The 12,305-nt window shown below is 48.6% G+C and overlaps 1 protein-coding gene across 1 annotated transcript; it reads left to right on the forward strand.

The window, feature by feature from the left end:
• The first annotated feature begins 827 nt into the window (after nucleotides 1–827).
• LOC125510524 (patatin-like protein 3) lies at nucleotides 828–2,538 on the forward strand. Its single transcript, XM_048675738.1, has one exon. The coding sequence runs from the start codon at nucleotides 989–991 to the stop codon at nucleotides 2,318–2,320; it is 1,332 nt and encodes a 443-aa protein (XP_048531695.1). The 5' UTR covers nucleotides 828–988; the 3' UTR covers nucleotides 2,321–2,538.
• Nucleotides 2,539–12,305: the final 9,767 nt, after the last annotated feature.

A 12,305-nucleotide genomic window follows, 5' to 3' on the forward strand; every position in this document is an offset into this window, starting at 1 on the left:
GCCAGCCCCGCCAGCCCCGCCAGATCGATCGTCCCCGCATTACCTAGACCGAATCTACCACCACTTCCACTTGCCCCGGTCTCTCCTCCTGACTGATCGAATCCAAGTGAAAGCCAGCAGCAAGTACCACATGAACACCAGCACGTGCCACACGAATCTACCACGTACTACCAGTGTACTACCACCAGTACTGAACTACTGCCGACAGCTGGACGGATCCACTTCGCTCTCAACTCTCGAGTCTGACCGTACGGCACGTACTTCGCACCTGCACAGTGGCTTTACGCCCCCTCACGTGTGAAAAAATAAATGAAACCACGTCGACGGGACAAACGGCGGTGGCGCTCCCAGATCCAGCGCCGACGCTCTGCCGCCATTTACTGTGCTGCCCTGTACCACCGTACTTGCTCCGCTCTCAGCTAGTAGCTCTCTGTCTGACGCGCGGGCCCCGTCCGACGTGGCCAGATCCCAGTGGCACTCGCCGGATCGCCCCGGGTCAGCCGCTGTCTCGCCCTCCCTGGCCAGCCCAGCCCCGATCCCGTCGGTGACCGGGCCCGCCGGACAGCCGCAGGGCGGGCCGGTCCACGCGCCGCGCGCGGTGTCCGCGGGGAAGCTTCCCGCCCGCCTCGTGCCGCGCCGGGATCGCGGCCGACGGACAGCGACGGACGCGTCCTGCACTCCACGCGCTCGCATCCCCGCCGTCCATCGCGGGACCGACGGCCGCGGCGCGTCCGTACCAGGCTGTCGGGCGCGGCTTCATTAAGCGTGCGCGCGCTTCCCTCGCTCGCGCGCCATGTACTGCTACGTACGTGCGTACGCGTGGCTCCCTCTCCTGCCCCCCGCCCGCGTGTATATATGGCCTCGACTTGGACACTGGACACAATCGCAGTCTCAGCAGCACTATCAGCATCCATTGCCGCCAGAGTTTAGCTCCTGTACACGCAGAGCGCACGGTACGACGTGCCAGGTAGTAGTACGTGCAAGTACCATGGAAGCCATGGCGTCGCCGATTCCCATGGACGTCGACAAGCTCAGCTACGAGATCTTCGCCCTGCTGGAGAGCAAGTTCCTGTTCGGCGCCGGTGGGGCCGGCTGCCTGTCCGGCCCGGGCACGCCGTTCCGGGGCGCCAACGACGGCCGCGTGCGCGTGCTGGCCGTCGACGGCTGCGGCGCGGGCGCGGGCGACGCGCTGCTCGCCGCGGCCGCGCTCGCCAGGCTCGAGGCCGGGCTGCGCCAGCGCGCCGGCGACCCCGACGCGCGCGTCGCCGACTTCTTTGACGTGGCCGCCGGCGCCGGCGCGGGCGGCGTGCTCGCGGCGATGCTGTTCCTCAAGGGCGCCGACGGGCGGCCGCGGTACACGGCCGAGGAGGCGCTGGCCTTCGTGGCCGGGAGCGTCGGGAAGGACTGGGGCGGCCGGCGCCGCGGGTGGACCAAGCTGTTCCGCGGAGGGGCGAGGAAGGCTGAGCGGTCCTTCCGGCGGGTGTTCGGCGACGCCACGCTAAGGGACACCGTGGCCCCGGTGCTCGTGCCCTGCTACGATCTCGCCACGGGCGCGCCCTTCATGTTCTCGCGCGCCGACGCTGTCGAGAGCGACAGCTTCGACTTCCGCCTCACCGACGTCTGCGCGGCCACCTGCGCCGCCGCCGGCGCGGCCGCGGCCGTCAGGTCGGTCGACGGGCGCACGGCCATCGCCGCCGCGTCCGGTGCCGTGGCGGCCATGGGCAACCCGGCCTCCGCGGCGATCACGCACGTCCTGCACAACAAGCAGGAGTTCCCCCTCGCCGTCAGCATGGACGACATCCTCGTGCTGTCCATCGGCACCGGCGCGTCGTCCTCTGCCGCCAGCTGCGGCAACGGCTGGAGCACGCCCATGCCCACGCGCTCGCCGTCGCGAGACGAGCTGGCGCGCGTCACCGCCCAGGGAGTCGCGGACATGGTCGACGAGGCCGTCGCCATGGCGTTCGGGCACGCGAGCGACAGCAACTACGTCCGCCTACAGGCCAGCAACGCACTCAATTCGCCGCACACGCAGACGGCAGGCGCGGAGGCCGGAGCAATGCTCTCGCAGCGGAACGTGGAGTCCGTGCTCTTCCGCGGGCGGAGGCTGTCGGACCGGACGAACGCGGAGAAGGTCGACGCCCTGGCGGCGGAGCTGGTGAAGGAGCAGGAGCGGCGGATGCGCAGCCCACTCCCGAACGTGGTCATCAAGCAGGTGGCGTCGCCGCGGCTGTCGTCGGCGACCACTGCCTCGTCGGTGACCGCGACGGTGAGGACGGCGTCGACGATGCCGTCGCCGGCGTCGTGGGATTCCCGCCAGTAGCTAAGTTATTGTTGGTAGGCCCTTGACGTGACAGGGAACTCGTGGACGTGCACACAGCGAGCGCGTGTTCTTTGGTTCTTTCCACTTGTGAGACACTGACGTGTGGGGGTGCGTGTTTGAAAATGTGATGTGGCCATGCAAATTCACCGAGCGAACTCTCTACTTGACACCTGGTCAGACGTAACGAGGGCAGGACGAATGCCCCCTTTTCCATGCTACAATGCCGCGTCAACACCACTTCTCTTTTCTATCACAACTTTTTCAGGCTGCTCGTAACGGGAGTATCATAGGTAGTATCATGCATGCCAACTAAGCAATTTTAATGAGGTGGCATAAATTAAATGAAGAAAGAGAGGCTTGAGTATCATATCAGGGCATGTACAATGATTGATAAGATAGTCTTATCTTAAGTCTTGCATGTGATTTAGTGATGACAAATTTTTTTGTCTACAATGAATCATCTCTTAGTCTTATCTTCAATAACTAGCAATTCCTAAAAATGTGGTGAGACATATTGTGCTAAGAGATCACCTCTTGTTTTCTCTTAAATAAGAGAAGACAAACCTTTTCTTATGAGTTCTCTCTCCTTCACCTCATTATCTATCGTACGTGGCACTCCTAAGCTAGCACCATTGTACATGCCCTCATGATACCGTATCATATTAAATGATGTGCTACTCTGTGTCATGCATGGCAATAAATGTAGTCCTCTATGATACCAACATATGATACTATGCATTAGGGACGTAGTATCATAGACTAGTATCATATGCATGATACTAGTATATGATACTCCCCATTACAACCAGCCTCAGCAAACGATCACATGCTACTAGTGATTAAGTAACCAGAGAGCCATAGTACGCACAAACTAGTAGTACAAATGTTTCGAATAGAAAATAAAAGTTGGATGTAAAACCTTCAAAATTGTCTCTCTAGATCAACTTTAGTTACTAACCTTGCCAAACCTCTTCCATAAACTAGAAAATCGGCATCTGACTCTCTGAATGTAATGTAGTAGACCAAGATACACTTGCATGATGCTCTTAGGCTGGTTATAGTGGGAGTAACTTAGCTAGTGCTTCCTCTGTAAACTAATATAAGAGCGTTTAGATCAGTGATCTAAACGGTCTTATATTAGTTTACGAAGGGAGTAACATAACGCATCTCAAAAAGTTTGTCTATGTGGCATGTAATTAATGAGGAGAAAGGTGTTTGAAGTAACATAACATGTTACCATCATATAGCACTTCCCAAGGCATGATGAATCTACAAGCTAATAAGGACAACCAACTATGACACTACTTCTATGTTACTTCCCAAGGTAGTAACATAGACTAGTGTCATATGCATGACACTAATGTATGTTACTCCCCACTATGACTAGCCTTATGATCATACTCATGTTGGATCACTAGTAGAAAAAGAGCCATTTGTCCTGGTTCATAAGGCCCATCTGTCCCGGTTGGGGAACCAGGACTAAAGGATCGTTACTAATGCCCTAGGCCTTTAGTCCCGGTTCTTATACTAACCGGGACAGATGGGCCTCCACGTGGTCGGTACTGCGAGCCCAAGCAGGAGGCCCTTTAGTCCCGGTTGGTGGCACCAACCGGGAACAATAGGCATCCACGCGTCAGCTATTCAGGGGCTAGGTTTTTTTCTGAAATGAGGGGGGGGTGGATTTGGGGGTTTTGTATGGTTAATTAAGGTGTTTCATATATTGTGTTAGGTAGCTAATTAATTAATAGAGAGAAGTGTCCTCTCTTATCTCCGTGCTTGGTCGACGCTACGTACTATACATATAGAGAGGCCCTCGACACGCTAGCTAGTAAGAAAATGAAGGAAACCATTAAGTACAGAAGTTCTTCATGCATACCGAGAGAAGTGATCGACCTCTCCTTCTTCGAGAGATTGGTTGAACAACAAGTTTTTTTATATCTATCCGACGCTACTGGCTACATATATACAATATAAGATCTCTTACAATATAATTCTCTAATTATATATGAACTCAGGGTCCACATGATATTCTCCGGCTTTATTGATGACGTGGTCAAGAAAGAATCCCGCTAATTCCTCTTGAATTTCTTTCATGCGATCTTCCGGTAGGATTCATTCCGCATCTCCCACGTCTAATTTGAAGAAGGAGGTTAATACATATATATGAATGAAACTCAACAGAAATGATGGTGTAATAAAAATGAAATTGTGAATATTATTGCTTACACACATCAAATTGTCTTTTAGAGTAGCCCCGTTTATCTTTGCAAGTCGCGTTGTAGATGAACTCGCACACGTAGTATCCACAGTAATCATTCCCTTATTCCTGCCACAAGCACTTTACGAGAAATAGAGATCAATCAAACTGATAATGAAGCATTATAAATGGCATTGATGAAAGTAGCTAGAATCAATGGGAGATGCGCGGAACTAGCTAGCTAGTAGCACTTACTTTCGGGTATGTATATCGCAGCTCCTTCGGCAGTCCCGGAGTTTCTTCGGTGAGCTTTTTCCAAACCCTGCAAGACAAAGAAAATAATTATTATTTGAGATATCAGGAAATGAACAAAAAGTTGCCGATATGGTGCGATAATGATCGATTGAACTTACTCATTGAGAATTTTAGTCATGTCCGCATAGGTCTCGGGATCTTTTCGTCTCGAGTCTAAGACAGTTACTAGTCCCTGCTCAAGCTTAATCTCCAGGAGAATATAGTGGAAGCTGCGCACGCATGCGTAACTCATCAGTTACATTACTATAACCTCGCTCGAGTAATAAGGGAAACCGAATATGCACAAGACAGTAACACTCACTTGAAGTTGTAAGGAAAGAGTATTTTATCTTTATTTTGATTTATTATCAATGATTTGAGCAAGTTGGCCTCAGCATCATCGGCGTTCTTTTTAACCTGAAATTCATCTATGAGATTTGTGTTAATGAACCCAATATCATACATTTCTGCTTTTCCGCACCCAACGATCTTCAATCTGCATAATATAGTGAGGATAATCATATATACATGCAATGAAAGAGCTGAGCTATATATAGACTTAATGACAGAAGTAGTACTTATAGACAGTAGCAAGTGACCGTTAATTTATCGAGGGCCTTTTGATTGAACCACTGGAAGAACTCCTCAAATGGAACAATCTACAAATCAATCCCAACGAGGTCGTGCTCCTCTTTAACACTCAGATACAAAGTATTCGTCCCCCAGACTCTCTGCAGGTTTTCATGTACCAATCATGGAATCTTCGCATCATCGTTGTTAGAGATTTTTCATCTTTGACAAGAGGCTTCCCGTAATGGTATTGGTGTTCTTCCACCTCCAAGAAATCATAATGTACATCGTTGGACAGGTAATCTTCAAGATTTCTATAACCGAGCACCATCCTCGGATCATTAGCGACGATATCGCTAGACACCTTGGGCGGGGGGCACGATTGGTCCGCTTGTTCGCCGAGCTGGGCAATTTTTTTCCCAATTCGTCGTTCTGCTAACCTTCGATCACCGATAGTATTTTCCGACCGCTCCGCTTCGATATATACCTTTGCAGTAATGCGCTCATAGTTGTCGATCGGGTAGGGGCGCGGCGGGAGGGGGTAGGAGACCAACATCGTTTTTTCTAAGGTTTGGGTGTCCTCGAGAGTTTTGGTCGAGCGAGAGGGCTGGGGGGTGCTCCCGACGTCCCCCCTCACTTTAAAAAAGAACTACCTTAAAAAAAAGACTTGCTTCACCGCGGGTGCTCGATCGGTGCGACGTGGACTCGGTGGACACACTTTATGAAAATGCGGTGGTGGCTAGGCCGGGCGGTTTTCTTTTCCTTCTTCATTTTTTCCTTTGTTTTTTTCTTATATGTTTGTTTTAGTTTTCATTCTACATTTTCGTACATATGAAAAAAATAAAGTTTCTATACAAAAGTGCACAATTTTTATGAACAAATTACAACATCTAAATTAACTATACATCTAAATAAATATAACTACACATCTCAAATTTTCCTAATCTTAAAACTAAATTAAACATAAACTAAAATAATATAACTACACATCCATACATACATACATACACATACATATACATCCACATTATATATGAACAAAAAAATGCTAATTTTATGAACATAAAAAGGTTTCCTCACAAAAAAAGGCGGGGGCGGGCCGGGGCAGGGGCGCGGGCGACGGCGACGACGACAACAAGGTGGAGCAGGCGTCGGGCGGCGACGGCGAGGAGGAGCAGGGGCGTCGGGGGAAGAAGTGATGGATTTGGTCGAAACTGCTAAGTGTTTTTCTTATATACCCAGGGCATTGGTCCGATTCGTGGCACCAGCCGGGACCAATGCCCCATTTAGTCCCGGTTGATGCTGTTGGAAATATGCCCTAGAGGCAATAATAAATTGGTTATTATTATATTTCCTTGTTCATGATAATCGTTTATTATCCATGCTAGAATTGTATTGATAGGAAACTCAGATACATGTGTGGATACATAGACAACACCATGTCCCTAGTAAGGCTCTAGTTGACTAGCTCGTTGATCAATAGATGGTTATGGTTTCCTGACCATGGACATTGGATGTCGTTGATAACGGGATCACATCATTAGGAGAATGATGTGATGGACAAGACCCAATCCTAAGCCTAGCACAAGATCGTGTAGTTCGTTTGCTAAAGCTTTTCTAATGTCAAGTATCATTTCCTTAGACCATGAGATTGTGCAACTCCCGGATACCGTAGGAGTGCTTTGGGTTTGCCAAACATCACAACGTAACTGGGTGGCTATAAAGGTACACTACAGGTATCTCCGAAAGTGTCTGTTGGGTTGGCACGAATCGAGACTGGGATTTGTCACTCCGTGTAAACGGAGAGGTATCTCTGGGCCCACTCGGTAGGACATCATCATAATGTGCACAATGTGACCAAGGAGTTGATCACGGGATGATGTGTTATCGAGCGAGTAAAGAGACTTGCTGGTAACGAGATTGAACAAGGTATCGGATACCGACGATCGAATCTCGGGCAAGTACAATACCGCAGGACAAAGGGAATTGTATACGGGATTGATTGAATCCTCGACATCGTGGTTCATCCGATGAGATCATCATGGAACATGTGGGAGCCAACATGGGTATCCAGATCCCTCTGTTGGTTATTGGCCAGAAAGTTGTCTCGGTCATGTCTGCATGGTTCCCGAACCCGTAGGGTCTACACACTTAAGGTTCAGTGACGCTAGAGTTGTTATGGGAAATAGTATGTGGTTACCGAAGGTTGTTCGGAGTCCCGGATGAGATCCCGGACATGACGAGGAGCTCCGGAATGGTCTGGAGGTGAAGATCGGTATATTGGACGAAGGGTATTGGAGTCCGGAATTGTTCCGGGGGTACCAGGTGATGACCAGCGTGTCCGAAAGGGGTTTCGGAGGCCCCGACAAGCGTTGGGGGGCCTTATGGGCCAAGGGGAGAGGGCACATCAGCCCACTAAGGGGCTGAGCGCCCCTCCCACCCCATCTCACGTAACCAGGAGAGGTGGGGCGCCACCGCTAGGTCAGCCGCCCCTCCCGGCTTGGGGGGCAAGTTTCCTAGGGGGTGGGGGCGCCCAAACCCATCTGGGGTTTCCCCTGTGGCCGTCGCCCCTCCCCTAGGGAACCCTAGGGCACCTCCCCCTCCTCCCTTCCCCCTATATATAGTGAGGGAGAGAGAGGGCAGCCGCACCCTTCCCCTGGCACAGCCCTTTTCCTCCTCCAACACCTCATCCTCAGTGCTTGGCGAAGCCCTGCTGGAGAACCACGAGCTCCATGCCACCACGCCGTCGTGCTGCTGGAGTTCTCCCTCAACTTCTCCTCTCCCCTTGCTGGATCAAGAAGGAGGAGACGTCCCCGGGCTGTACGTGTGTTGAACGCGGAGGCGCCGTCCGTTCCAGCGCTTAGATCGGAATCAACCGTGATCTGAATCGCTGCGAGTACGACTCCTTCAGCCGCGTTCTTGCAACGCTTCCGTTTAGCGATCTACAAGGGTATGTAGATGCACTCTCCTTCCCCTCGTTGCTAGATTACTCCATAGATTGATCTTGGTGATGCGTAGAAAATTTTAAATTTCTGCTACGATCCCCAACAGTGGCATCATGAGCTAGGTCTATGCGTAGTTTCTATGCACGAGTAGAACACAAAGCAGTTGTGGGCGTCGATATTGTCAATTTACTTGCCGTTACTAGTCTTCTTGATTCGGCGGCATCGTGGGATGAAGCGCCCGGACCGACCTTACACGTACGCTTACGTGAGACTGGTTCCACCGACTGACATGCACTAGTTGCATAAGGTGGCTAGCGGGTGTCTGTCTCTCCCACTTTAGTCAGATCGGATTCGATGAGAAGGGTCCTTATGAAGGGTAAATAGAAATTGGCATATCACGTTGTGGTTTTCGCGTAGGTAAGAAACGTTCTTGCTAGAAACCTATAGCAGCCACGTAAAAACTTGCAACAACAATTAGAGGACGTCTAACTTGTTTTTGCAGCATATGCCGTGTGATGTGATATGGCCAAAAGGATGTGATGAATGATATATGTGATGTATGAGATTGATCATGTTCTTGTAATAGGAATCACGACTTGCATGTCGATGAGTATGACAACCGGCAGGAGCCATAGGAGTTGTCTTAATTTATTTATGACCTGGGTGTCAACATAAACGTCATGTAATTACTTTACTTTATTGCTAAAGCGTTAGCCATAGTAGTAGAAGTAATAGATGACGAGACAACTTCGAGAAGACACGATGATGGAGATCATGATGATGGAGATCATGGTGTCATGCCGGTGACAACGATGATCATGGAGCCCCGAAGATGGAGATCAAAAGGAGCAAAACGATATTGGCCATATCATGTCACTATTTGATTGCATGTGATGTTTATCATGTTTTACATCTTATTTGCTTAGAACGACGGTAGCTTAAATAAGATGATCCCTCACTAAAATTTCAAGAAAAGTGTCCCCCCTAACTGTGCACCATTGTGAAGGTTCATTGTTTTGAAGCACCACGTGATGATCGGGTGTGATAGATTCTAACGTTCGAATACAATGGGTGTTGATGAGCCTAGCATGTACAGACATGGCCTCGGGACACATGCGAAACATTTAGGCTGACTTGACGAGCCTAGCATGTACAGACATGGCCTCAGAACACGGAAGACCGAAAGGTCGAACATGAGTCGTATAGAAGATACGATCAACATGAGATGTTCACCGTTGATGACTAGTCCGTCTCACGTGATGATCGGACACGGCCTAGTCGATTCGGATCATGTTTCACTTAGATGACTAGAGGGATGTCTATCTAAGTGGGAGTTTATTAAATAATTTGATTAGATGAACTCAATTATCATGAACATAGTCTAAATTGTCTTTGCAAATATGTTGTAGATAAATAGCTCACGTTGTAGTTCCCTGTTTCAATATGTTCCTAGAGAAAGATTAAGTTGAAAGATATTGTAAGCAATGATGCGGACTAGGTCCGTAGTCCGAGGAGTGTCCTCACTGCTACACAGAAGGCTTACGTCTTTGATGCACCGCTCGATGTGCAAACCCCTACAACGTCGTCTGTGGATGTTGTGAACACCTGACAGACACATTCTGATGACTACTTGATAGTTTAGTGCACCATACTTTACGGCTTAGAATCGGGATTCCAATGACGTTTTGAACGCCATAGAACATATGAGATGTTACAAGAGCTGAAATTGGGATTTCAGGCTCATGCCCGTGTTGAGAGGTGTGAGACCTCTGACAAGTTCTTTAGCCAACAAGATGGAGGAGAATAGCTCAGCTAGTGAGCATGTGCTCAGAATGTCTGGGTGCTACAATCACTTAAATCAAGTGGGAGTTAAACTTCCAGATAAGATAGTGATTGATAGAGTTCTCTAGCCACTATCACTAAGCTACTAGATCTTCGTGATGAACTATGACATGAAAGGGATGGAGTTGATCCCGGAGCTGTTCGCGGTGCTTAAGACCGCAAAAGGTAGAAATCAAGAAGGAGCATCAAGTGTTGACGGTTTAACAAGACCACTGGTTTCAAGAAGGGCAAGGGCTAGAAGGGAAACTTCATGGATGGCAAACCAGTTGCCGCTCCAGTGAAGGAACCCAAGGTTGAACCCAAACCCGAGACTAAGTGCTTCTATTGTAAGGGGAACGATCACTGGTAGCGGAATTACCCCAAATGCATGGTAGAAAAGAAGGCTGGCAACTTCAACAAAGTATATACGTGTTATTAATGTGTACCTCACTAGTACTCCTGGTAGTACCTGGGTATTGGATACCGGTTCAGTTGCTATTATTGGTGACTAGAAGCAAAAGCTACGGACTAAACGGAGACTGGCTAAGGGCGAGGTGACGATGTGTGTTGGAAGTGTTTCCAAAGTTGATGAGATCACCATCGCATGCTCCATCTGCCTTCGGGATTAGTATTGAACCTAGATAAATGTTATCAGGTGTCTACGTTGAGCATGAATATGATTAGATCATGTTCATTGCAATACAGTTATTCATTTAAGTTAGAGAATAATGGTTATTCTGTTTACATGAATAATACCTTCCATGGTCATGCACCCTATGTGAATGGTTCCGTGAATCTCGGTCGTAGTAATACACATGTTCACGCCAAAAGATGTAGATAGTACCACTTTCTTGTGGCACTACCGCTTAGGTCATATTGGCGTAAGATGCATGAAGAAACTCCATGTCGATGGATGTTTGGAGTCACTTGATTTTGAATCGCTTGACACATGCGAGCCATGCCTTATGGGCAGGATGATTAAGACCCCGTTTTCAGGTACAATGAAACGGGCAATTGACTTGTTGGAAATCATACATGTTGATGCGTGCGATCCAATGAGAATTGAAGCGTGCGGTGGATATTGCTATTTTCTCATCTTCACTGACAATTTGAGTAGATATAGGTATATTTACTTAATGAAGCACAAGTCTGAAATGTTTGAAAAGTTCAAGCGATTTCAGAGTGAAGTTAAGAATCATCATAACAAGAAGATCAAATTCCTACGATCTGATCAATGAGAATTTCTGAGTTATGAGTTTGGCAAACACTTAAGACATTGTGGAATTGTTTCACAGTTGAAGCCACCTGGAACACCACAGGGTAATGGTGTGTCCGAACGTCGTAATCGAACCTTATGAGATACGGTGCGATCTATGATGTCTCTTACCGATCTACCGCTATTATTTTGAGGCTATGCATTAGAGACAGCTGCATTCACTTTAGATAGGACACCATATAAGTCCGTTGAGACGACGCCGTATGAACATTGGTTTGGAAAGAAACCAAAGTTGTTGTTTCTTAATGTTTGGCGCTGCGATGCTTAAGGCTTCAGCCGGAGAAGCTCGAACCCAAAGCGGACAAACACATCTTCATAGGATACCCAAAGGTGATAGTTGGGTATACCTTCTATCTCAGATCCGAGGGCAAATTGTTTGTCGCTAAGAATGGGTCCTTTCTCGAGAAGGAGTTTCTCTCGAAAGAATTGAGTGGGAGGAAGATAGAACTTGATGAGGTTGTCGAACCTTTACTTCAACCAGAGAGTGTTGCAACACATAAAGATGTTTTCTGTGGCGCCTACGTCTGTTGAATAGGAAGTTAATGATAGTGATCATGAAGCTTCGGATCAAGTTGCTATCGAACCTCATAGGTCGACAAGGATATGTACTACTCCTAAGTGGTACAGTAATCCTGTCTTAGACATCATGTTGTTAGACAACAATGAACCTACGAGCTATGGAGAAGCGATGGTGGGCCCGTATTCCGGCAAATGGTTAGAAGCCATGAAATCCGAGATAGGATCCATATATTAGAACAAAGTATGGACTTTGGTGGACTTGCCCGTTGATCGGCAAGCCATAGAGATAAATGGATCTTTAAGAAGAAGACGGACGTGGGCGGTAATGTTACCGTCTATGAAGCTCGACTTGTGGGAAAGAGT

The sequence above is a fragment of the Triticum urartu genome, chromosome 5, assembly GCF_003073215.2.
Source record: "Triticum urartu cultivar G1812 chromosome 5, Tu2.1, whole genome shotgun sequence".
NCBI lineage: Eukaryota > Viridiplantae > Streptophyta > Magnoliopsida > Poales > Poaceae > Triticum > Triticum urartu.